General features: G+C 37.1%; 2 protein-coding genes across 3 annotated transcripts; one reads left to right on the plus strand and one right to left on the minus strand.

Annotated features, from left to right (window-relative positions):
- On the plus strand, positions 1-2,027 carry LOC103715533 (glycosyltransferase family protein 64 C3). The gene has a single exon (XM_008803192.4). It carries the CDS (start codon positions 848-850, stop codon positions 1,880-1,882), a length of 1,035 nt encoding a protein of 344 aa, XP_008801414.2. The 5' UTR covers positions 1-847; the 3' UTR covers positions 1,883-2,027.
- Positions 2,028-27,239, minus strand: LOC103715534 (nuclear pore complex protein NUP160). Of its 2 annotated transcripts, XM_008803193.4 has the most exons (28): positions 26,947-27,239; positions 25,398-25,530; positions 25,001-25,265; positions 24,795-24,855; positions 22,861-23,018; positions 21,366-21,451; positions 18,650-18,754; positions 16,840-16,937; positions 15,513-15,633; positions 13,763-13,945; positions 13,493-13,685; positions 12,806-13,374; positions 12,045-12,207; positions 9,754-10,025; positions 9,468-9,655; positions 8,789-8,859; positions 8,357-8,703; positions 6,365-6,433; positions 5,942-6,260; positions 5,713-5,847; positions 5,471-5,576; positions 5,321-5,392; positions 5,071-5,206; positions 3,359-3,466; positions 2,855-2,995; positions 2,592-2,765; positions 2,439-2,507; positions 2,028-2,299 (listed from the first exon to the last, which is right to left on the minus strand). In XM_008803193.4, the coding sequence occupies exons 1-27, from the start codon at positions 27,153-27,155 to the stop codon at positions 2,439-2,441; spliced, it is 4,551 nt and encodes a 1,516-aa protein (XP_008801415.2). In that variant the 5' UTR covers positions 27,156-27,239; the 3' UTR covers positions 2,028-2,299. The 2 variants fall into 2 exon arrangements, with proteins under 2 accessions (XP_008801415.2, XP_026663659.2); XM_026807858.2 differs by having other exon boundaries at positions 2,060-2,507.
- Positions 27,240-27,644: the final 405 nt, after the last annotated feature.

The raw sequence follows: 27,644 nt of genomic DNA on the forward strand, positions 1-27,644 counted from the left end.
CAAACGGGTTTGGGTGATGTCCCGCCCACGGGATTACCCACAGCATATACAGTCGTATAATTAAGAAGATCATCCAAAGATTAAGTTGAGAATATAAGAGGTTGAGGCAGAGACACCCTATCTCAACTCTAATAAGATCATTCGTTTGGTGTAAAAACAAAATAATATCCGATTTCTTAAAACCAAAAAAAATAATATTAAAAAAATAATTTTTATATGTAGCAGAAAAAATAGCAGTTTAGGAATCCGTCTCTAACAATTGGGTTGGTGAAACTCTCTATCTCATGAAAAAAAGGTTAAAGTAACTTATCAAAAAGAATCAAGTTATGGATCAGCATGAAAAAGTTTGTTTTTCGGATCCCATCTAATGAACAGGGAATGAATAAAAATGCCCCGCTTCGCCTCCCTTGTTGCCCCTCCACGCTCCTGCTACCGTTGCCTGACTTGGAACCCTGATGATGAACGGGAATACCGCAACCAACGGTCTAGAGTCACTGCCCTGGTCGGATTCCAAACCGCCGCCCCTCCCTCCCCATCTCCACCCGTGGACGTTGGGGGAGTTTCGGTGTGCCTGATGGGGCCTACCATCACCACCATCGTTGCGATCGTCTACTTTTTGCCAACCCTCCGAGTGAGAGTGAATGGACCTACTTTTTTCTTTTTTGGACAAATCTTGATCCCTAACGAGCGGTTAGAATCCAATCTGAAACCACCCATACTGCTCGATCCAAGGACCCCGATCCGTTGACTCCACCCAAAGAGGACAGAAAGAAAACCTTTCTTGGTCCCCTCCCATCGCCGAAACTCACACCCGGTCCGCGTGCCTCCTCCGCCTTCGGCCGCCGCGATGCAGCGGCGAAAACACCTCCTTTCCTTCTTCTCTTTCTTCTTAGTGTTCTCCCTTCTCTCCGGCACCACTGCCGCATCCTCAGAGGACGCCTGCGATCCCCGATCCCTGCCGGACCCGCTGACCTTTCGGCCGGACCAGCTCACCGTCCTCATCAGCGGCTATTCGGAGCGCCGCCTCCCGCTCCTGCGCTCCCTCGCAGCCGGCTACGCCTCTCTCCCCTCCGTCGCCGCGGTCATCATCCTGTGGGGCAACCCTTCAACACCTTCCCACGTGCTCTCGCCCCTCCTCTCCTCCTCCTCCAAAGTCACCCTCGTCCGCGACCCGTCCCCGTCTCTCAACGCCCGGTTCCTGCCGCGCGCCGCCATCCGCACGCGTGCCGTGGCCGTCTGCGACGACGACGTGGAGGTCGACCACCGGTCCCTGGCCTTGGCCTTCGCGGTGTGGAGGTCCCACGAGCACAGCCTGGTGGGCTTCTTCGCGCGGTCCCACGACCTGGACCTGGCACGCCGGACCTGGATCTACACCATCCACCCGGACCGCTACTCGATCGTGCTCACCAAGTTCATGATCCTCGGAACCGACTACCTCCACCGCTACAGCTGCTGGACCCGCTTAGCCGAGGCGCGGCGATTGGTGGACCGCCAGCGCAACTGCGAGGACATCCTCATGAACTTCGTTGTCGCCATGGCCATGGCCGCGGAGGGCAGGGCGGGGCCCGTCACCGTGCTGGTGGAGGGCAGGAGGGTCAGAGACTGGGGCGACCCCCGGAACAGCGGAAACAGCAGCAGCAGCAGCAGCGACGACCGTCATGGTGATGCAGTGAAAGAGCAAGAGAGGGAAAGAGAGATCACACGGGTGGGATTGAGCGCCAGAGCGGACCACCGGAAGAGGCGTGGGGATTGCATCAGGGAGTTCCACCGCATGCTGCGTGTGATGCCCCTTAGGTACAGCTACGGGAAGGTGGTGGAGGGGCTCGGTGAGCAGGGTCTCTGCCTCAAGGGTGCGAAGCTGGTCTTCTGCGATCGAGACTAGCCCCTGATTTCTATTGTCACCCAACCGTTTTCTGCATCTTCGTCTTAAAAAGGGGAGGGGGGTGATGGCGATGGACTAGTTTAATAAAAATTAAACCCTACCGCTTTAAATTGAAGAGTGCTAGCCTCCAGTTATAGGCGCCTCAGAGAGTCGAGTTCTTTGCGATACCATTTCTTGTGTCATGAATACATATTCAAATTTAATTGACAAACAAAAATCGATTTATACTTTTTTTCAAAATGGCAAGCCAACGTTTTACTACCATTCCATTTTAAATTGTGCTCATAGAGCGAGAAGACAGACCGAGATCATTGTAACTGCCATCATAACATCATCCATTAGCGACACATGGGTTCAAAATCAGCATCAGTCATCAGCCAGAAGCAAGACCCCATTCCATTACAGGTCATCAGGTTTCTGTTGGGAAAAATACTTCCAATCAGTCCAGCAAAACAACAGGTAAATAACATAAGAAGTACTGGTGCCCATATTAACAGCAACTAGATTAAATACAAGTCCACAAACAACAATAAATTCGAGACTACTTCCACCGCACCTAGCTGCTGGAATTCTGTGTTTCTTCTCCAGCTGCAGAGGATAGCGCATCCTCCGAGTCCATCTCCACCTGTGCGCCAAGGAGATCCAAACAAATCAGTAGCCATATCAAAAGACAGAGAGACCCAAACGTTATGGCTCAAAAAACCTCTACCTGTTTTAGGTGGCTCTTCAAAGCTCCACGCAACAATCTTTTTAGTTTGTCACATTGCTCAACCATGTGACCTGCACTCTGCAACTCCTCAAGCTGGGACCACAGCCGTTCAATTGTTGTGTAAGGAAACCAAATCGCCGACATCTTTTTTCGATTGACTACATCGGCTGGTCTCTGAAAATCATTGTATAAATGATGATTATCAACTGAGGAGCATTCAGCCAAGGACCAAATGGTGGGAGAAATTTGGTACGCTAACTTACCAAAGATGCAAAGGATTCTAGGTACTCGAGCAACAAGTTTGTAGCTTCAGCATGTCGACCATAATCCACATAGAGTCTGAATAAGGTTGCTGCATCTGCTTCCTGGCCAGTCATCCCCCAGGACATTGCCCTCCGTCCACCCTAGTACATTTCAAAGTCGGTTATCTTGTATCATTGGATCAAGCTACATATGCACAGGGAGTAATGCAAACAAAAAAACATCCACCTGGAATTAGGCGCTGTATGTGAATTCAGAATATATCAGTGAGAATCATAGACAAACATCAGGTGTACACATCGAAAGGATGACTGGGCTTTTGAAATGGATGTTTATGAGCCACAAAAAAGTAGAACTTAAAGAAGCAATTCACATAAAAGAAACAAAATAGTATGTTGGCAGAACAGGGTAGGGGAGCAACCGCATCATGTTTAGAAGCAATTCCCATGAACTCACAACTGGCCATAAACTAGAAGTAAATTCAAGATTACAATTAACAGTATCACCTTGAACATATGAACCAACCAAAGAGGCAGCTCAATCTGAGGATCAGTATATAGAAGTGTTTCAGCAACAGTCACCGGCAATCTTGAATGCAACTTTCTGTATTTCTCCTGTGATAGCAGAAATAACCAACAAGATGTAAAGGTATTTCTTTTGACTGCACACACACATAAAAATTATATGGAATAATTACATACTCTGCATGTAACTACAAGTAGCCTAAAGTACAAGCTACAACAGAGGTGATCAAATTTTAATAGTGTAGACAGTTCAACTCCAGATGACAATAAAGCTGTAAAATCAAAACATAAGAAAAGCTTACTGCTAGCCTCAACAGTATGTATGGAAACAAGAATCAAATGCTCAATGTTGTAAAGGCCGAATTTTCTTAGACCCTACAAAATTGTGACTCAAAAAGGAAATACGATGCTTAATATGGTTTTATTTATTACTTTGATCCAGACGGACAACTCCATGAATGCCAAAGGCTTGCCCTTGACATTAATAAAAATAGTCAATATTACATTTTGATTTTAAACTTACCCATGGAGATCCCAACAGTCATATGATTAAGTGTAAAACATCTTCTAATTATACACATACACTGTGAAACAATAACTGCATTCTTTTATTATTGGGGTGAGGCAAGTGCAAATATATAATGTTGAAATTTGGAGTAAAATCAAGAGGTATTTTTATTTCAGACAAGAACTCAAGAAGCAGCAGGATGAGAGGAGCAATACAAAGTTCTTTGCTCCCAATGCTTGCACCGTACTATAGAGTTAACACACTAACATTACAGAGCACAAAAAGTCAGTTTAGGAGTCACTATTTGCTCACCAAATGCTGAAAACTGTTGCTTATGCAACCATAACCGATTAATAAAAACCCTCCAGAGAGAAAAAAAAAATTATGGAAATGTCGGATCACGTAATTCTCTGAGAATTACCTTAGCTACAAAATAAAATAACAAAATGCTTCAGCACCACCAAACTTTTACAGAAATAACGAACATGAAAACACTATTATGCAAGGTTCTGGGACACAAATATAACTACTTGGGGAACCAAAGTTTTTCTTCAAACATTTGGCTAACACTAGTAAGTCGATATGTCCTTCGTGAGTGCTAAGAGAATCCAAAATGTGCTGTAACTTTCACTGATATAATCAACATACTCTTAAGCCAAATTCATGTGAAAAACCAAAAGGTGATGTTTGGGTATCTTCTTATCATAATGGAGGCATTTGATGTCAACATATAAAACTTTAGGAGTTCATTAACATCCATTTCAGGGAAAGATATAAGATGTGTGCTCACAAAAAGTTGCAGCTTCGGTACTTTTTGTTGAAAGAATGTATATAATAGATGAAGTTGTAAATATTAGTTCGATTCTCTGCAAGAAGAAAATGTCTGCATTATACAGTTTAAGGTTTCTTGTAAAATTGATGCCACTGTCGTGTGCCCTCAAGAGGAACTTCATGTGAAACTACAGATGCTCAATGATAGATTTTACAACGTAAGAAGAGTTGGGAAACACTCCTTCAGGAAGGTTATTTTGAACTTGAGAAGAAATGAGGTACAGTAACACTTGGTACCTCCACCCATGGGTCTCATTTTCATGAAACAGACCAAAGGTCATAACATATGCATTGCAATGTCTAAAGCATTTTATAAACTTCGGGCAGAAGAAAGCATTTAATTTTTTGTACATACAAGATAGACTTCAAGTGTTTCCCACTGGCCATTTCCCTTGAATTGATGAATTACAGGACTAGAATTTAGCTTTCCATCAGCATATGTGTCATCCTCAGAAGATGGCAGCAGAAGGTTGCTGGCTTTTACATTGCTCCTGAAATCAACAAATGTAATCCCTTCAGCAAGCATGCCACCAGCCACTTGCTGCATAGAAACCAGCAAAGTAATCTGGCATGTAGAACATAAAAAGTAACAGATTTGAGCTCACCCTATAACAGAGGAGCCTGCTCTATTTGGACAGCATTTCTGTGAGATAGCAACAAAGGCCCGTTCCAATTCCCTGAAATAAATTTGGTTGTCACATGAGTCCAATATAATTAGAGTTAAAAATGATATTCTGAAATTAGTATTACTGTACCTTTTTAGTCCGGAACCCTTCCAAAATTTGACTATTATCGTAAAAGCCATGTCATATATATTTTCCTGGATCAGAACATCCACCAAATTTCCCAGTGCTTGGGTTCCTGTAAAGAAGAAAACAGTGCTGTATAACAGGATTTCCGCCCACGAGCATAAGATAATTGCTGTAACAAGCTTCCAGCAGAATTGAACTATGACTGTTACAATTGATAATCAATTTCAACTAGTAGTGTCAATTACCAGAAAACTTGAACTTATCATTCACAAGAGCAAGCAGATATTGCGCTGATGTTAGCACATGCTCCTTTTCAAGCATTTCAATATCAACACAGTATTGCAGCCCCCAAGACTGAGGAGCACCATCAACAGAAGCAGCTAAATGAAATAGAGATTCAATTATTTTTTCTTGTTGAAGGATGTGGATAACATGATTCTAATTTCTTAACAGCTTAAAGAATTCAACACTTACAATTTGCTGTCAGGACATTTCTAGGCTTTTTATTTGGGGAACCTTGATCATGAGTAAAGTTATCACCATATTGAGAGTCAATCCAAGCATAAGCGTGATCAACAAGTTGCAGAGCATTGATTGCAGCAGCCAATGCTTGTAGCCTCTCTTGTAATGCTGAAGAAAGCAGGTGTCTTCCATCCAAGGTTGCTTCTTTCTTCAATCTCACAGAGTATCGGTACATGTAACTAGCAGCCTTTCTCCAGTTGTTTCGATGCACTTCAAAAGCATAAAGCAGTTTGTATAGATTTGGCCTTGCAGAAATATCTGAGCGTTCAGCCTATAAAGTCAATGTATGGTTCATCGTAAATTATATCTACAGAATTTTTTGTAGAAAAATAGCGAACTTCGGTTAAATTGAAACCTAATGAGACCAGGCTTCACCTTCCAAACAAGCTCCTGCTCTACTTTTTCTGCGAATCCCACAAATGGCAGCTTGCCATCACAAAGAACCTGTGTGAAATCAGAAAGTATCAAGCAAGGGCCCAAAAAATTTTGACCCCCTTAGAAAGGCATTTACCAGTGTTAAAGGAACTGCATACTAATATGGTTCAACTTTCAAATAGACCCATACATGTGAAAATGCCATATGTTTCATCATACAAGATTATTTCACACAAATGCCATAAATTTTGTTATATCAATCACATTGACTAGAATTTAAAAAATTGGGAGAGTGTGAAATGCACGTGGCAAATGAACAGATTTTTGTCAGCAACGAAAGGCAAGAAATTGAGGTGTGAATTGCGAAAGACAAAAATGTGATACGAGTACCCAACATCTAGAAGTAAGGAAATCGTAGAGTTTAAACCAGGTATAGATAAACGTGCATAGCAGTAACTGCCATGGGAAAAAATGTACTGCAAACAACCATGCTTTTCACAAGCATTGGAACTCCAGTTGGGCTCAACCCAAACCCAACCAGCCCAACCACAACTTGTTGGGTTGGGATGGGCCAAGATTTTGCAAATTTGGAGTGAGTTACTAATGAGCTTGAACCCAACTCTGTAGTTAGTTAAACACAACATGTATTTGTTTATGTTTTTATATAGCATACTTGTGTGTTTCATTTAACAATATCTCTAGCTCTGTTGAGTTACAGAATTGCGTAAATATATGCCTAATTGTGATCACACCCCAAAATGATATCAACCAAATAGGAATGTCAGAAACATTTTCTTAGTCCTAGAATTCCTCCATGAACCTAAACCAATCCAATCTAACCTAACACTAACCCAACCAAATCCAAATTTTGCTTAAGATGGAGATGGGTTGCGACCGTTAGGTTGGGTTGGAGAAATTCAAACTAAGGTCGTGTTGGACTTGCTTAGGAGATTGAGGTTGGGTTTGGTTGGGGTTAGCCCTAAACCCAACCCAACCCACCCAAGCTGCAGTAGTACTTTCCACATGGCCCTTAGGAAGTTCTAAAGTGATCCCAACTTAGAGGTCAAAGCATTTGATTCCAGACTACAAATGCGCCCTTCCACTCAAGGAAACAGAAGGAAACCGGCCAAAATAGAAGATGTGCTCAAGTAAAGAAAGGATACCACAATAATCATAAAAATCATGAAATGATGAAGTTTACTGAATAAAATTAAAAAATGAATAATATCAATGAAAAGTTGGGAAAAAGGAACCTCATAGGCTTGTCAAAACAATCTGCAGAAGTTGATTGATAACTATAACCAAAATCATGAAGCTTGGCCCCTACAATTTGGAGCTGTCTAGCTGGATTTATGAATCCTCATTAGCCTAACATTCCTAATTACAGCTAACTCTGATGTTATCAAACATCAACTGTTGACCAATACATTATTTTTAGATGAAGAACATGATGGATGAAATTTAATGGATGTCAAGCAATTGTGATCCAAACTACTTAAACCCATAAGGATTTTTACAACGAATTGGATGGATTTGGCTATGTAATCTCTGAAATGAAGAAAAATCATCGCCTAAGTATGGCTTGTAAGAAAAAAAAAAGGATATTTTTACTGTTATATGCACTCATGGTGCTTTTTTTGAGAAAAAGGGAGATCCACCTGCAATAAAATTATCTAAGCCCTAGTACTTGGGGAAGCACCACCCAAGACTTAAACACGGAATCTCTTGCTGAGAATAGGGGTATGACCCCAAGTCCCAGTTCACCACTCATGATGCTTCTTAGATCCACAGATTCTCTACATAGATAAACATGCAACGTTTATTAGGCCTCATCATGGTCGATTTCTTGGGCTAGTATATGATTCTTGTTTCTCTTATTTTCTTTTTTCGGGAGGTGGGGGGATCAAATGTTTTATTATCTATCAACCAATGGCAAAGATAACAAGAATGATATGTACAGCAAAAAGTAGAATGATAAGAGAACAGGATAACCTTAGCTTCGCCAAGTTCGCAAAGAACAATAACAAAACGCCTCAGGCATATGTATTTGCTATCCTCGTCTGGATTCGAGATTATGGCACAATAGGCATCTCCATATTGCTTCATATCTAAGGTGAATTTAAAGACATTCGCCCATAGCCGTCCCCGAATTGTAGTTGCAGGTTCAGGAAGGAGGTCGTCATCATTGTTACCATCACTCAAATTAAGAACAACATCCACTTGCTCAAGAGCAGCAAGAGCAAACTGACAAGCTCCTTCATTGACACCATATTGCTCAAAAATCTGCATTGCCCATTGATAATAATGAAGTCTCCAGACTGCTATAGATCCATGTTCTCCTGATAAAAGAAAATTATATAGCGGGATCAAACTACTAAAACAAATGTTTTAAGCATCAACGATATCTAAAAGGAGAAAAGTTACCAGAATATTGGAGGCCAGTTTCAAAAGAGAGATTTTGCAAAGATTGTGGTGCTCCCTGTCCAGATGCAGCTCTGGGTCAAGATATAAATGGAAAACAAGAGACAATGAATAATGTGATGCGTTTCGAAAAGTTGTACAGAATAGGTAAATAAATTGAAAATATGAGCATTTTGATAAATAACACCTAGGAGAAGGATGGGCAAAGGGACTTGACATCCTCTGCTATTCTCACCACTGATATTAAGAGCTCAAATTTATGATAAATTACATTCTATAAGGTAGTAATTCAAATTCGCTCAGTTATCATGCATTAGTCACATGACATCATAACGGCAGGTCTATTGCATTGTACAATTTAAATAGAAGCTAACAAAGCAAAGTAACCAACATATAAGTGATTTTTTCTAAGATTGTGACCAATTTTGTCCCAGAAAGTAGAAAGATGAATATGGAATATGGACCAGGGAAGAAAGATAGCACCGACTACAAACACAAGATGATTTCTATGATTTACAATTCCTAGTAAGTTTAGAAAATTCTTCAATGTTAAAAAGAAGTTAAAAAAAGGCAAAAAAGAAAGAAGAAAGAAAGAAAAGGTGAATGAAAGTGGTTGTGTGGAAATAGAATAAAATGAATGCTAACCAAAAAAAATTCTCATAGCATACACGACACGAGATACCTGAAAAAACAACGGATGGATTCACTTATTTTCTGCTCTTTAAGGGTTCCATGAAGCCTGCCTTTTGCCCGCACAAGAAGGCAATATCCCAGAAGATGAAGGCGCGCACACCATTCACCATCAGTACTTTGAGCATTTTGGGATGACTTTCTACTACTTAAGTGGGCATCAATAATAAGAAAAAGATTCTTGATAAAGGGAAGCAAAAGGAAAACAACACAGATTAGAAACCACAGAAGCCACTAAAATTAAAAAATGAACATCTAATAACCAAAGAAACAGCTACCTCAGCAGCTTCATATTGGCCATGGCAAAGTAGAAGTGATGCTAGCTCAAGTGTAGGTTTTGAGGAAAAAGGAAATTCTTCACCAGTCTTGCCCCATACAACCAAACTGCTGAATTTTTGTACTAAGTGAATTAATTTGCTCGGATTAGGAAAAGATTTTGAATAAAGAAAGTCTTCTCCTTCAGAGAAGCATGGGAAATCCAGCAAACAAGCCAATGTAAAATCAGATGAACCAAGCTTTCCATCCAAAGATCTTTTATCAGTTTTGTTACCTATGACCATGAAAAGTAAACGTCTTATTGTAACTGAGAAAACAAAAGTAAACCTCTAAAACTAAGCAAAAAAAATCACAGTCAACATATATTAAAGGAAATTGAAGCATGATCAAATAGGAGAACGATAAAGTCCAGGATCTTTTAACAAGTCGGAACAGTTAGAATTTAAAGCATTACAACATGCACTTGTACACTCTATAGAAGTTATTTGCTACACTGGGCTTTTATGGGGAAACAATGTGTGCGTGTGTGTGCGTGCGCGTGTGCGCACAGAGAGAGAGAGAGAGAGAGAGAGAGAGATTAGAGGAGCTGCTTTTCAACTCAAATAACAGGACTGTCAGAATGTTTACACTTGTGTAAAAATCAGTGTTTCATGAGCCTTGCAGGTTTAGAGAAGCTCAAAAGAATATTTTAGAGTCCAATGCATTTGAAGGCAAGTCATTTATCATATATGTACAAGAAAGCATGCAACCAGATGGCTGAAACAAAAGCTGCATTTAGAAGTTTTGAATTTTTCCAAAACATGATCTTACTCATTTTCTTAATTTGAAATATTATATTTTAAAATTGATATTTTATAGTTGTTTTGTTGCTAAAATAAAGTTCAAAATGGATAATTAAAAATAACAAGGTGAAAGAATATTTTTTTAGGAAAAATTGAAAGAAATCATGAACTTGGATAAATTCTCAACAAAATATAAATTTCTAATTACATGTTTAAGGGGTTTTATTAATTTTCATTTGCTACTAAACCTAGTTGTCTAGAATTACAATTTGAAATTTTATCTTTGAAAAAATAATAATAATAACAAAGTACTTTGGTTCTGTAGTACACTCAAATGCAACTAATTTTCATGACAATTATCGGTTTCATACTGTAATTCTAAGTTTCCACATTATTAGACTTGACAAATATTGTTCAGCAAATATAGAACAGAATCGGCAAACAAACAGGTTGAATAATTATCAATAGGTTCTAATGAAACTTAACTTGATCCATGAGTAATTAGTGACTAGTGCACAATCATAATGAGCAAGGATACAGCCTACACAAAAATGTACAAAATTTTTCAGTTGTGTTTTCTTCCTATTGAAGTAGCAGGCTTCTACACACCTCAAGATTCCCAAAATGGTGTATTTTCTTTTTGTGTTTTCACATTCAGAATTCCTTGGCATTGATCTGGATGTCTTCCTTTACTTTTCAGGCTGATCATCTAAGAAAATAAGACCAACTTTCTACAAGTATTGCAAGGATTAGTTGTAGAAAGCTCGTTTCATATTATATTACAATGTGTTCCCTATGAACTGTACATTTGCAGTTGACCAGGCTGGTAAGAAAGAGGTGCATCATGGTGGCAACTTGGATTAGCTAACAGCTAATCTTGACTTGTGGGGGGAAATTACATGTCGTGAAGTATCAACTAAATGAGAATATGATTCAAAGAATTAAGAAGGGGAAAAAATAGAAGAATAGGCTGAGATTTTCAAGACAATCAAGTTGAACCGTTATGGTCCTTAGAAATTATAAATAACAAGGAACCCACATACTGCATTGCAAGAACGTCTATTTCTTTCTTTATATGCAGTAATTCTCAGGTATTGAAGCAAGAGTATAAAGATCTGATGAGATTTAGGTTAATCAAACAAAATAGACAGCAGGCGCATATTCATGAAAACCTTGCTCAGGATACCATCGCCAGTACCAGTAAAATCAAGCTGACATCCAGCATCATATCCACATCAAAAAAATAAATTTATTACAATATCCAATCATAAATCATGTATTAAAATGTAATACTACAATTGTTCCATCCAGTTCTGATTTTGAAATTAGAGCATTTCAAATCTACAAAGTGCAAAACCAAAATTTTCCCCTTGCTACAGACCAAAGTCATTGTCATCTACGTTTTTTGCTATTTATGGTAACTTGTGGAAAATCCATATTCAAAAAAAGATAAGTGTGTAACATGCTCAACTAACACCAATGACACAGGATGCAAGGATAGAAGCATGTACCTATATTTAATGAAGAAAGACGAGAGCTGAAATCCTCCACTGTTGGTGGAGTAGTTGGTGTAATTGTCATAAAATGGAGAATAAGCCATTGCATAAGTATTTCCTGAATCAGTGGAATTAATTTAAGTTTTATGCGAGCAACATCAGTTTGCATCATATACACCTGCAAGGCCAAATATGTGGACAGTATGTGCTTAGTAAATACTGACAAAAACTTAGCTGTTAAATTCTTTTTCATGATATGATGGAACTAGAAACAGCCAAAATAGAAAACAACCTTGGATAATTAGAAATTAAATGGTCAAGCAATAAGATTTAGAAAATTATGCCAGCTCCTTATAAAATTCAATATAAGGTTGAATGAGATGGAGAGATCAAAGCAAAGAAATCATGAAGTAAATTTACAGTGGATAGATAATTAATCAGACACATTGTATTCAGATTAAGGGTACCTAAAAGACGTCCGATAATAAAATGACACAGAAAGAAACAAAAACTGTATCCAATATATAAATCTCACAAAGCATGTCAGAATGGTATGGAACTCCGAAATAAAACTCTAAATAGCCTGCCAAGTGCCAACCCTTAGAATTTATTTGTTCAAAAAGAAAAGGCTAGTACTTATAGTGAGAATGCATGTGCCTGCAGTTCTTAGCTGCTAGTCTACAGTCAAACATGCTTGTTATAATATCGCAACAAGTTGTAAATTTTGTTACATATCAAGCTACTAGAATAATTTGTCTTTTGCTTGTTTTAGATACCTGTCCACAGACATTGACCAGATACCCCAGAAGCAGAAGTACATCAAAAGCTGACTCAAACATCGCTCTTGCAACTTGGGAGGTAGTTAGAACTAATACAGAAGAGATGATATTGTAAATTCCTTTGGAATCAAAATTTTGGGTGCTTTTATGCGGGGTCAGATACTTCAAGTATTTTTCTATGACATTTAAAACTCCAGACCAGTTAGTAGCTTTTGTACGCAAACTATGAAGAGACAACAACATCTCAACTGCAAACTTTCTTTGACTTTTGTGAGCCATCTGCTGCTTCTCCCAAGTAGCATCAACTCCAATTTGCGATTTTAGAGATGTTGCCAATGATGGACTGTACCCAGTTTCCAGTATCTTCAATAACTGGCAAATGATATCATCAGATGGAACAATAGGACTGACAAGAGATTCATAAAATATAGCAGTAGCAGCTCTGCCTAATTGGTGATTGATATGACTCATACATCTAAGTGCTTCAAAAAGGGTTTCAGAATCAATGTCACTATCTGGCAAAATCATCCCAGAACATTTTAGGTTTTGAAATTCATCAGAAGAACCTGAAAGATGGTAGCAACAAATAACAGATCAGTAAAGTATTAAATAATCTACAGCTAGATTTAAATGAATGACCAATCCAAAACTTAAACAGGTGCAAACTTAAATCTTGAATCCAACCATAAATAATGTGTTCGGCGCCTTCCAAAGAACGGAATAGAGAAATTGAGCTCTTCCTGATTAAACCAATTACATCATTTGAAGAATCGAGAAGCAACCCGTATGGCATACTGTTTTGACACCAGTGGCCAAAGAAACATGAACAAAAACTCTTCCAGTGATAAACGGCTGAACTAGAATTCAAAGTAGCTCCCTGATTTCAAAAAGGAAGGAGTTATTGATCAGGAAGAAGATTGCACACTAAAGCAGGAAATATTTATAGAGTTTTACCTCGCCTTCAATAATTGTAAAAATCTCTTTTTTCAATCCAGCCACAGTAAGAGACTTAAATTCATGGTCAGATAGGTACTTCTTATGCTCCAAAATTGTTGCACGTAGAGCAGAACTATGATACACCCCAGGTTGGAGTAACCTCCGCAAAAATATTGACGAGATAAAATAGGCAGTTCGATCCTGCAAAAGTGTAAGGTTCTCAAGGTTGCAACTTGCAAGTAAATATGCATGCAAAGTAGCAACAGGGGTCCTCAAATAAAAAGAAACATCACAGATAACAAAAAATAAAAGGTATGAATAGTTATTTTATCCAATACCTTAATTTACCCTAAACATGTGAACACGAACATGAAATGAGGTGTTGATGATAGAAATAGATTATCTTGATCATTATATCATGTTACAATAAATTATTAAGCCACTGCTGCAAATTTAACTTTCTTTAGCAAGGGATCTGTAAATTCAAGTTTGTTTCGAAGGATCTATGATAAATTTTAAACTGATACTCCAAACAAGAACAGTTATGTTGGTGCTCAAAGCCCAATTTCACCTTTTCCTCATGCCAACTATTTCACTCCCTATTCCCTCTCTTTGTCCACTTCAATCATGACACTTACTGTTTTTCAGTCCTCCAGCTACACCCTGTTCTCACTCTAGTGACTACAATGTCAACCTGATTCAACCTCCAAAAAAACTCCGAGCACTATAATCGTCCACCTATTGATGCAACCTCAGTTTTCTCTATTCTCTTGATGCATTCTCTTTCCTCAAGCTACATGTTCCCCTTAACTGTGCCAACAGCCTTCAGCCACCTCTTAACTATTGCAGGGTCACTGCTTGACAAGTCCAGCAACACCTGAGCAAAAGTAGTCTCTAGATCATACATGACTTGAGAGTGTATAAGAAATCAAGTGACACAAAAAGACTCTAAGCACCACTCTCTTGGGCTTGATATAGAGAACATTATCAATGAGCTGATAAAAAAAATCAAATATCCAAAATATTCCAAAATCAACATCCCCTGAGCATTTGTTTATCACTCAAATAAAGTCAGATTTGTGGTGTTTGGCTACATGGCCCTAGGATTCTCAAACTTCTGTACTTAGCTTAGTGGATTAATAATGTGAATTGGGTGTGTGTGAATGAAGCAAATTGAGCTGAGAAGAGCTCAGCAGGTAAGCAAGAGAATCAAACCTGGCTTAGCAAGGAAATAAAGGCAACTCCACAAAGAACATAACATGCAATGTGAACTCTGACATTGAACTAAAAATAAACAATCAGCATTTTCACAAGGACTTGAAGAACTGGGAGATATTTCAGAGCATTTAATGAGATATACTGTATCACTTTGTACAATGATACCCATTCTTTTTGTAATAATATCAGGATCACGTATCATGCATTGCTGAGAAAGGAACAATTCCACTTAAGTGCACCATGAAGCTGTAAAGGAAGAAATAACTGACGATTGGAGTGAAAGAAGTTGAAAAGTAATAACAATTCCTAATGAGAATAGAAGAACAAGGTTAAAAGCAGGTTAGGGAACCAATTAGAAGATCAAGGATAGAAAATAGTTCTGTAATTCCTAATCTTAACATTCAGATATGAAATTCTTTTCCTTCTTCCAACACCATTCCAATGTTCTGCTTCCAAAAATCAACCCATACAAGCACCACTGGAGCTACTTACATCCATCATGGAATTCGAATGGCAGAAAACTTAAACCCAAAAAAGAAAAAATTGATACCTTAATTGAAGAAAAAATAGAACTGTTGGTCCATATTAAGTCGTCTAAAGCATGTTCGGAACTTTGAAATAGTTGGTCAGCGACAAAGTCTTCTTGCAAATTATAAGTACCTGTGTGTTCCCTTGGAAAAAAGAAAAATAAAAAGGAAAAGAAAAGGAAAAAAATCAGGACGGACAAATATAAACTGAGCCTTCCTTTCTCCTACTACGACCACTAAAGTAACACACAGTTAGGCAACAAATTCATGCAACACAACTCAAAAAAGGGAAATTAAAAGCATATGAGTAATTTACCATAACCAACAAGGTATACCTCATTTAATTGGCTTCAGCGAGCTAAGATGGTAATTGATGAAATGCGTAAAGAAAAAATAGAATTAAAAAAGTAATTTGGAATTAAAGAAACTGCTATGGTTTTACCTTACACTAAGCCTAAAAAGGAATTTAGGACAAATACCTTCTTCTATATAACCATCTCTTTGGGTGCAGATCAGTGTATGTATCCATATTTGAAGTCCCAATTAAAAAATGATCAACTCTTATATCAGAGAGGACATAAACAGAAGATACTATGATGAGAAATACTAACTTCATTTTTTTTTTGACTTGCATTTTATAGGTCCTTCAGGTGCATAAGGACATCTTAACAATGAAACAAGGAGGCTGATACAAGCCTTTGAAGACCAACATGAACTGCTGCATAGTCCATTCACTAAGATATTGCTTTCCAAGAAGTAAAAGTTAATGCTATTCAATATTATGATCAGATATGACTTAAGTCTAAGATCTTATCTATGATCACATTTTATGCAGTTAAATCTTCAAATACAAAATGGGCATCACCTTCCAAGAAATATCTAATAAGTATCGATTAAATGATTGAACAGCAGCATTTAATCAGACCTCATTAGATGGTGGGAAAAAGAAAACAACGAGGAAGAAGTGAATTTCTGGATGGAAGGTCTGACTTTACAGCGGCAAACCTTCCTTTTAAATCTTAATAGCCAGCCAAACAACCACCTTCATTCTGAGATACAAAATTATTAATTAATAAAGACCATTAGATCAATGATTATTTTTTTCAGGCTTTACTATGTTTATATATATACATATATGAACATCATATTAAGGCATCTTTTGGTAGGAAAAAATCATGCAAGGCATTTAGGGCAGCATTGTTCAAGAGAATAATCAAAATTAACAACTTGCAAATGATAAGAGAAAGAGAGAGCCTAATCTATAGGACAAATGATGCGAATGCAGCACCTGCAAAAAGGAAAAAAAAAAGGAAAAGATGCAAGAGATAGTAGGACAGCAATCATACTTACACGTTATAATCAAAATAAGATAGATCATACAGCATTGATCCATCATCCTTAAGTATCCAGAGTTTGCTGGAATGGAGTTTCCAGTCAATGAGTTTTCCCTGATGACAAGTATGCAGCAACATCCAAATTCCAAAGTCAGGCTAGACCATTTAATAAAGTGGAAGCAGGATATTGTTTTTAATTAACAGCAAACAACTTTAGTGTCTACTATCTAGCAGACCATTGATACCAGTAAAAGCACTTTTCCTACTCAAAGAGGGGTTTCCCGGGAAACTGAACTAAGAAACAAGTGCCAAGTGCATTTTAAAAAACACAAAATTCGCATTTTCAAAATTGCCAATGAGGTATCCCACCAGATGAGAAAGGATGAGAAACAAGAAAAGGTTATGTGACTTTCTTTTTTATCTCTTCCCCATGTGCCTCGATCCCACTGTCCCACAAGTTTCTGCACATGACTCTTGTTCAATTTTACTTCTTCAATTAGAAGTCTTATAAATCCAAAACTATTTTTACTTAAAAGTAATATACTAATGCTAATATAAGTGAAGCCACAACTTCATGCCTCAAAAAATTACATACTAGGCTCCACAAAAAAAGAAGAAAAAATAAAAATATTCACCCTTTCTGCCTTTTTTTGAAAAAAAAAAGCATATGGGTAATGAGTAGAGATTTTTAATGTTTTGCTAAGCTTTATAAGATATGTTTCTTATTTCTTATACTGAATATACGAATAATTTTAATAATTTTATATAGATGTTTTATGTTTCTGAATAGTATAAATTTTTAACCAACTCCCTCTCTCGTTTCTCGTATCATTTCTTGCACTAATTTCCCGACTTGGCAACTATAAAGTAGATAACCACTACTCTCGGCACAAAACCAACTTCACATATACATTCACTTATCTCAAAAACCAGAACTAATAAAAATGATTATGAAAAACATAGGGTTAGATTTTCAAATTTGCAACCCAAACAATAAACATATTTACCTATGAACTTTGGCCACTGACTTGAGTAGATCCTAGGGAAATGTTGACCTTAGAAACCATCTAAATAAAAGTTAGTATGATTTATTCATAGCTTGGCAACTTAAAAAAGAATTAAAGGTGAGACAAAGGGTCCAAAAAATGACAAACAATACAGTAAACAGGGAAGAATGTCGAGAGCCATCACTGACCAAACAATTCCCAAAAATCACAAAACATTCCTCAAAAATTTTAGCAGCTCTAAAATTAGGGATTTGGAGTTGAAAAGGTCTTCCATTTTACGAAGTTAAATTTGCTTTGGCTTCAAAAAATTGTACTCAAAAGGTTAAAAGGGAAAGAAAGATAGTGAAGTTCCTAAGGCTTCCACATCTTCCGGTTAATTCAAAACAAATGCCAATATCTTTCTTGACAATATCACAAGGAATCCTAACCAATTTACAAGGATAACTAACCGTGCATGTAACATTCACTTTCAGGTTGATTCTAAATGGATATTTTTATGGAAGTGTTTTAGAAAGCAGAAAGAGCAGTGCAGCAGTCATCTATCGGCCGCCTACAATGGACACCCCCAATATTGACTCATGGTGTGCTGACATGGGCGGCATGGCACAATACATACATTGCTACACCCGGTTTTTCGGGCCTTGCTCACAGACTGATAAAACCTTTTCTCCTAAGGATGAGGGGTCAAAACAAATGACCTCTTTGATCCTCCTCATATCAACCATCAACTAAAGCCCTCCAATTAATAGCAGATGCGAAATTATTATCAACCATCTACAAGATTAGTGGAACAAAAAAATGCACATAGGTCATGTTTACCTCCTCCAAGTGGATATTCTGCATCGCAGGCTCTGGCGATAACAAGACCTTTTCTCCAGCACTAAAACCGAAATGATGCAAAGCGACCATCTTCCTATCAGATACCTTCAAATATGAGCTGGTTAGTTATTTCCATAGTTCATATTCAAACAAGTGCCAGAAATAGCATATCGGTTTAGTTAATGATGGGAAAAGTTTATTTCTAAACAACCCTAATAATAGATTAACCACTCCAATTATCATAAGAACATAATACACCCAATGCTTGAAATACAATAGAGTTTACTTTTCCAATCTTATTTGGAAAAAAAGAAAAAAACAAATAATAAGAGAAATAATGGAACTTACAGCATAGTTTTGTGTAATAACAAGAACCAGAAATGTGACACCCCATACATTCCTAAATTTAATATTATATTTTATTTATTTTATTTTATTTATATATATTCTTATTTAATGTATTTAATTTTGCTTTTGTCGGGATTAATAAGAACTAGTAGCATTAGACTAGAACTTAAGATTTAGTAGAACAGGCTAATACCTAAGGATTCAACCCAGCAAGCTTTGACCGACCATCACTCAAAAAACGTGCAGAATTTTTGAGTGAAACCAGTTTTATATGAAACCAGACTTCGAAAGCTCTGAAAGGGGTGCTAGTTTTGGCATATTTGGACATAAATGACCAAATTATGAATTTTTGACGTTAGGCCTGCTGTGCAGACCCATTATAGCAGGTAATAACAGGTTGGCAGTTATCATTGAACCCGACCTAAAATTTTTAATATTTCCTCAAATTTTAGACTTGGAGAAATCCTAGAAGACCCTATTTTTGTTTGTGTTGCATTGGAAAAGAAAAGGGAAGGAATGCTCGACTACTGAGAGAAGAAAAAAAGGGTTGCAAAGGATATGAAGGACAAAATCTTGGTTTTTGGAAAAAGAAAATCTTGTAGAAGGCTTGACTAATTAATGTGTGCATTGTCACATAACTTATTACGAGATTATTCTTCTAAATTTTTTTTAGAAGGGGGGTTCAGCCATTAGAAATCTCAAAGTAGAAATTAAATTGTAACATATTGTAGGTAATGGTGAATGTATTCAATTAAATCCTTGTGTTGGTTACCCTGGAGTTTGATTTTTACCATAACTTTTGCATATTTGATCAACATATAGAACTTTTAATTTGATATTTAATTCTCTTTCTATGAGATTATTTTATATTTATTTTGGAGTAGATGTTCTGCAGGGTAGAATACCTGAAGGCTGAATTAGAAATTCTTTTTACGCAGGATAGACATAGAATTTTAAACCCAAATTTTTATGGGTTGAAAGCCCATATGTTAACTACTCTCAGATTTAATTAAAGAAAAAAATTCCCAACTTTTCATAGCAAACTTTCTTTTGCTGTCAGTAATGACAGATTTCTAGTAATGATAGATTTAGCCGCTTTCGGTGTATACATTGATAACCTAGAGGCCTAGAGATTGTTTGAGATTTTGACAGAGTGACAATCGAACCATAGGAAGCCTTAATTAAGGGTTGCCATAATGACGAATTATGCTAGAAAGTGGTAAAGCCAGTTAGTTTAAGTTAGAGTACACAATTTCAGATGCTATTTATTGAATATAGTTTTAAATAATTCTTTTCTAGGACTTAAATTGAGAGCCATTTAAGCTTATTTGGATGCTATTGGTGGCTAGTTTATAAGGGAAATAAGAGTGGTAAATAGACACTCATGATACACCTTTTATCTCCCTTTTCTTTGACCATGCTTTATTTTATTATACCATTAATGTAAAAATATGCTTGTAGTGCACGCTTAATTTTTGGAACTCTTCCATGTGTCTCAAAATTCTTATGTAATCAGATTTTATTTGAAATCTTCATGATTTTTTTCAATTTCTTCCTCATAGGAGAAACACAGCATGCTGACAAGATTCCAACATCTCATTACTGTTGGCAACATGTTGTCAATTGCTTAATCAAGAAAGCTCTGTTCAAATAGCTTCTGTCTTTGATCTTTTATTCGTTTGTTCGCATTTCTAAAGATAATATAATTAATCACATTTCTAAGGAATAGAAGAAATTCACATAAGTTAGAACATGGTAACCATATTACCAGATTTGGACAAGATTCCAACATCTCATTACTGTTGGCAACATGTTGTCAATTGCTTAATCAAGAAAGCTCTGTTCAAATAGCTTCTGTCTTTGATCTTTTATTCATTTGTTCGCATTTCTAAAGATAATATAATTAATCACATTTCTAAGGAATAGAAGAAATTCACATAAGTTAGAACATGGTAACCATATTACCAGATTTGGGATCAAATTTGAGATTGACCTGCTTCTTTACATGGAGGCCAAATGAAAATCATACACCAACTAAATTACATATATTAGGGTAACTTGAACTAATACATTTGATGAAAGCCATATGTCTACTTGATCTTGAACTGTGAACCACAACATGGGCCCATAGCACATAAACACTGTTTATTTCAAAACAACAGATAATATGTTACCAAATATCTGTAGTAACTATCTTGCCTAATGATATCCAATATTATAATGGAAGCATATTATAATTGATGATCATAACTGAAGACAAACTAAAAAACAAAAAGAAATGAAATGATAAACAAAATAGAAAATAATGCATTTTCTGTAGATAAGCATAACCTTATAACTGTGGATGATAAATCTACAGCGAACGTACCAAAATGCCTTCATGTAAAATTGCCAAACAAATTAGGTTTGTATCATGATTGGCATCACCAACACATAACCTGGAGGGATTAGATCCTGAAATTAACAGAAAAACAGAAGAGATGATTAACAAAAGCAAGCAAAGTGTCCCCAGAACAAGTAAAACATAACATTTGCTTAGCATCACGAGTCCAAATTATTGTTGCACAACACTCGACGTCAATGCACACAACTCATCAAACACCGAATTTCAATGGCAATATATTTTGCAGGAGACAGAAAACCTTTTTTCCAGAGTAAGATATAATAATTATCACCTTCAAAAATTTTAAAGAGGTTGATATTGAACATGATACAACACTTTGCAAACCAGATACAAAAATCATGATGTATTGCATCCAAATGATAACAGCATTGTGCGAGTATACACTGATTCAGTCTCATAAGGATCATAAGATTAAATACAAAATCATGGCTGGTTCTTCATCAAGCCACTCGATCAACAAAAAAGAAAAACTATGCTCTTGTCACCAGAGTCATATAGGACTGAAACTTATTTCATTTTCTTTACCTTTCACATCCATAAAATTAATTATTTCATCTACTTTAGGGTGCATTGAAGACTACAAGTAGGAAAATTTACACTTAACTGAAGAGCCCTTTACCTCATAAAATTTACAAATGGAGTGTGTAATGTTTTCAGTAAAGATGATTCTAATAAGGAACATATTGAAATTTCTTTATCTAGAAAACAATATGTAAAAGTGCATAATTAAAAAGTAATAGATAGATAGTAAGAAATAGACAAGAGAAATAGTAACAGCATTGATAATTCCAACAAATAATATTCAGCAAGAATAACCGTACAAATATATATAAATATTAGAAATTATGTATACAAGAAGTGATGTTAAAAAACATCGAATCTAATAAAGTAACAAATCGCAATTAAATGTTACAAAAGGAAATATTTTTCACAAGACAATTGGCATCTGGATGTTGCCTGCATGAAGAAAAAAGAAATACCACATACATGGACAAAGACCCTTCACAAAAACAGATCAAAATCAACACAAAAAATTCCTTTCTGTATAATAATCTTATGAGGTGAAAAAAAGATGCATTGGTTCTGGAAGGGAAAGCAAAAGGTCAAACATCACTTCCAACAAAAAAAAATGTAAAATGTCAGATAGAAATATAAAAAGGACAGAAAAGTGAATATAAGTGTAAATTAGTAGTCTGAAATGAAATCATGCATTAGCGCTATAACCAAATTAAATTTCAAGCATACATAAGAAACAGTAGATTTACACCATGCTTTAATTTCAGATCCTGATCTCAAATACTTCAAAGTTAGAAATGTGTATACATGATGGTCTCCAATAGAAACAGTTTGAAATTTTTGAGTATATATATGATCCAAAAAGCACTTCAAATAATTATTAAGGAGCTGATGGGCCATGCGTTATAATAAATTGTATAGGAAAAGGAGTAGCAGAAGTTGCCTTCCAGTTCACTTGAGCTAACATTATCACTGATAATCTTCATGCGACTAACAAGATCCCATACACGCAAGATTCCATCCAAATGAAGAACAAATAGCAATTTTCTTCCACAAATTCCAGATATCACCATATCTTGCACAGCCCCAATAACCTTTCCCCTGCAAATGTTTGTTATGAAAACAAAACTCTGGGATAAAAAAATAAAGGAGGATAAACATATAAAACAAAGAACAAGGCATAAGAAACACAATAGCAGCAGAAGATATAAGGTAGATTCTAGAGTTATACCAACTTAAGCCCCAAAATGTTAAAAAGAAAAACGAAAAACATAAACCATGCATATAAAAAGTAATAAAATGAAATATGCAATGGAAAAATGGGCAGAAATAAAATATATAGCACCAGCTATGGAATATGGCAACACAAAAGGAAATAGAGCCAAAGTGCCGGAGAGACCATGCAGAAGGTGATGCATCCTGATAGATATTAATGCCTACTAAATGTCATCATCTTTAATCAACATATCAAGGACCAAAAATTCTTTTATCATGGTAAATTAATTAAGAAAAATTGAAAAACCATGTCTATGTAATTTATCTCCATCGCTGAATTCAATATTACAGAAAGATCAAAGGCACCAGACACAGCAGGATCAAATAATTAAATAGTGCCATTAATGATCTCAGCATCTTAAATTTTCCTGATTCCAGCTTAATTAGAACTTACTAACACATCTGAAGGTGCATTTAGATAAGTTTATTTAGTGTGTCTAATTTACACCACCCAGTCATCCATTATTTTACCAAACTAAACAGGAATTCAATGCAAAATTGCAAACAGAAGCATAAGTACAATTTAGGTCCATTTTAGCATCCCTAACACTAAGGCTTCATTTAGAAAGAGATAAAAGCTTGTTGACATTTCTTTGAGTCCTTCCATGGCTACCAAAATCAGTCATTTCTCCAAAGTTAGCATATGAGGAATTTCAAATATTTTTTTTTTAAATGAGAATAATCACTTAGCTGCTGGAAAATACTGATAGTGAAAGCACATGTAACCTTTACTGGAAGTGAATGAGAAAGAAGGACGAGCAACACCACCCTCAAACGATATCGAAAAAGACTATGAAAGTAAGGTCTCCCCATAATGAAAGCCCAAAATGAAACATTAAAAAGAAATCTCCTATACATCTAGCTTATTCACAACTTAGATGACTACTTTTTTTGTGTACGGCGCAACATAAATGATGGCCAAAGTTTTTAGCAAGGTACAATGCACTAGCCCAAACAGGATAGTAATGAACGTACCATACTATACCGGTTCGGTACCGGCAGCATCACTTTACCAACTAATTTAACAAAATAAATAAATAAATAAAAACAACAAGTCACCCTGTTTCTTCTAGGAAGCACCTCTCAATGGTTTTATTCACCAATGAGACCTTCACACAGATCAACCTATAGTGAGAGGTATTCATGAAGGTGACAAAAACCATGTTTAACAATAGATAAAATCTTTCCGCCACTACAATTGAAAAGACTGCCAGCATTTGGTCGATGTGCAAGTCTTGCTTCACCATCCTCTTTTATTAAGTTTGGTCTTAGCTTCCATGACTTTTTCAGCTTAAGGGTGACTTTTCGGTCCTTTGGATAGTTCAAGTGCCATCTTTCAATATTTGCATTAAAAAAAAAGAACAATGTATCTGATTTTGCTAGAGAGAACTGCAAGACGCTTATCTTCTGAAAAGAAAAAAAAAAAAATCATTCCTCATCCCTCCATGCTTCTAGACAAATAAAAGCCTGTTTCATAATTAAGAAATGGTAGCTAAGTATCACTCTCATAAATTGTTCTAACTCAACTCCTCCCCTTCCCCCGAAAGGAAAAGGACTTAAGCATTTCCCAAGTGGTAACAATTTGTATGCTAAAAGAAATACCTTGACACAAGATTCCATAAGCGACCAATCCCAACATCATCACGAAGCTCATTCATGAAACCTATATTAGCAGAGAAGAAGGTTTTCACAAGCAATGAGCAAATTACAAGAAACATATTGGCAAAGAAAGTGCATTAGATTCAGACAAGCATGAATAAAAAAGGCTTAGTGATATATACAATATAATCCCAGAATTCAAGTTAAACCTGGTGCACTTGGATCTAGTATTCCAAGTTGGTAGCAGCCAATTGATCCATCTTGTCGCCCAATTACTATGCATCCTGGCGCTGCTGTTACCGCTGTAATGTTTCCAATTTGTACATGAGTTTGAACATTAAACTCTACAAGCTCATTCTGAGGGAAGGTGGAACCAGATATATAAGATAATGGACTTCTCAAGTTGAAAAGATAAGCAACTCCTGAAACTGTCAGTGCATAAAGCAAGTAACCATTTCCTGCTCCGCTCTGAATCTGGAGAAAAAAATTTTAAGCTACCCCAGGGCATAAAATATATAATAGATAAAAAGAAGACTGTTCCAAGAAAAGTTCCCATAAGACTACATGCTTGGAATATATGTACTTCAGAATCAACACTGAACTAACCTCATTTTTGCATAAAAAGGCAAAGGGACAGAGTGCGTCCTGAAATACAAGGTGCAGTCCGGTCTCAGGAAATTCTTTATGTGGAAAAAGCTCAACCACCTCAAGGACATTTGGAAGATTCTTATGAAGCCTCCTGGGAAGTTTGAATTTAAGTTTTAAAATCCAAAGAAGGAAAATATCAAATGGTATAACACATGCATCTTATAGAAGGCCAAGGCCAAATCAGAATAAAAAGTTTTGCTGCTAAGCAAGTGTGTTAAGATTCTGATGTGATTGCACTATTGACAAAAGCAGGGAAAGAAGAATAAGGGAAAGTCAGAAATTAGAATGGAAAAAAGAATATAGGTCCTGCCTTTTTTGTGTAACATCATCGTCACATCTTTGTACAACCACGTATCTGAAATAAAGTTTATAACGCAACAGAGAGACCAGCTTTACTGTACCAGCTGAGGAATATGGTTATAAAGATGGCATACACGTGTGGTAAAATTATGGAAGGTAGAATCACAACCGAGCATGTTACAAGAAGTCTAGGAGTTGCACTGATCAAAAAAACATACAGGAGGGTCTATATGTTTACAGGGATCTGTGTGCGTACAGCATGGACAAGAATGGCCCTGGCGAAAAAAATATGGGTTGAAGTGTCGGAAAGGAGAAGGAACGTAACAAAAGGATTTGGATGAAAATAATGAAAAAGAAAACAATGATAATTTCTGGCTGTAGTTGACTTCATATTGGATGGAAACACTGAACTGATATATGATCAGCCCCAGACTGATGGGACGACTACCCTACCTTCTTTGGTATTTTTATTTACTTTTCTCCAGACTCTTCTTGATTCCAGGCATACAAATTGACTTTTCTTCACCCGAAGACGTCCAATGTTAGAAAGTAAGTTTATCTATGCACCAGCTCAAGTAGTATAAAGTGGTGTTTCGCAACCCTAGATTCGAATAGAGGATGCACGCGAGATCCCATAGCAGCTAGAGTAAATTTCTTACCTGAGATCGATACTGTTAGCTTTCTAAAGGAGGATCAAGTGCTTCTCTTGGAACCAAATTTAGCACTAGAAATTAGGTCAAGATTTCGGATGTGGACAAATTCAAGAAAAGAGCAAGCAAACTTGCCAACTTCAATGGATAGTAAAATAAGGCCCAGATTCAAGAAATCTGCAAGAAAAATAATTCTCCGTCTAACAACTGGGTGCTCACGGGAATGGCCCGTAAAGGTCGTCTTACCAAGATGAAACAATTGGTTTTAATCAAAAATAGAGTCCATAAGCTAGCAAAAACATGTTAGGTTTTAGGTTGCAGCCAAACAAAAAAAAAAGACTGAAAAGAAGCTATCAAGAACTTAGAGGCGATCCTACAAAGATGGAATCAATTAATTAAAAAAAAAAAAGATTCCATAAGGTAATAAGGTAATAGGCATTACAGCACAAATGACGGTATACGTTGAAAAAGAATCAAAGACAGTGGAGCGAACTGAAATCAAATCAAGAAACCAATAAAGAGGAGGGAGAACATTAGAAGAGAAGAAGAAGGGTTACCAGATGAGATAGGCCGGAGGATCTCCAGGGATAACGTGACAAGAAGCGGCGTTCCGGAAGGCCGTAGGGGCGGAGGGCTGGGACGAAGGGAGCTGAGGAGGAGACGGCATGGAGGAGGAGGAAGGGACGATGAGATCGATCCATCGGACCTTTTCGCTTCCGGCGATGGGAACCTCCATGCCGGCGAGGGATCGAGAGGCGGCCGCCATGGCCGGGCCGCAGCGGAGAACGGGGAGGGGGAAGGCGAGAAGGGTTTTTGGAAAGGCTTTTGGCGGAGTGATGGGAGAGGAATCCGGGCTTAGTCCTTTCCTGTGCCACATAGCAGTGTGGGTATGGACCGCATGGTCCGAAACAGCCCTCGGGGCCTTGGCGGTTCTTGGACCTGACCCGTTAACTGAAATGGGTCCGGGTCCGAGTCCGGTCTGCCTTCCTGTGGACTCTGGCGCCGCCCCGCATTTTTATAATCTTTTAGCCGTTGCCTGCTTAAATCTGGATTAGGCGTTATTATTGTGCACTGCTCCGAATCACACGGCACAATTTGCCAATTTGGACGCTTCTATGACATTCTTGCATGCAAGATGCAGCAGCTCAATAGTAGGCTCAATAATAAATAGGACACAGCTCCTTGGAAATTTCAAATTGAATTTTGATGGTAGTAGGTACAAAATAAGAAAGGTTGTTCCATTAAGGCTAAAAAT

Source organism: Phoenix dactylifera, chromosome 7 (genome assembly GCF_009389715.1).
Source record: "Phoenix dactylifera cultivar Barhee BC4 chromosome 7, palm_55x_up_171113_PBpolish2nd_filt_p, whole genome shotgun sequence".
NCBI lineage: Eukaryota > Viridiplantae > Streptophyta > Magnoliopsida > Arecales > Arecaceae > Phoenix > Phoenix dactylifera.

What these genes read in the sequence shown, in the direction of transcription:
- LOC103715533 (XM_008803192.4), top strand. Translation starts at nt 848, where the DNA reads ATGCAGCGGCGAAAACACCTCCTTTCCTTCTTCTCTTTCTTCTTAGTG.
- LOC103715534 (XM_008803193.4), bottom strand. Translation starts at nt 27,155, where the DNA reads ATGGCGGCCGCCTCTCGATCCCTCGCCGGCATGGAGGTTCCCATCGCC. An exon ending in ACTAGATCCAAGTGCACCAG is followed by an intron (nt 24,856 to 25,000) that starts GTTTAACTTGAA and finishes CTGCTAATATAG; the next exon opens with GTTTCATGAATGAGCTTCGT. An exon ending in TTACAATTATTGAAGGCGAG is followed by an intron (nt 13,686 to 13,762) that starts GTAAAACTCTAT and finishes TTTTGAAATCAG; the next exon opens with GGAGCTACTTTGAATTCTAG.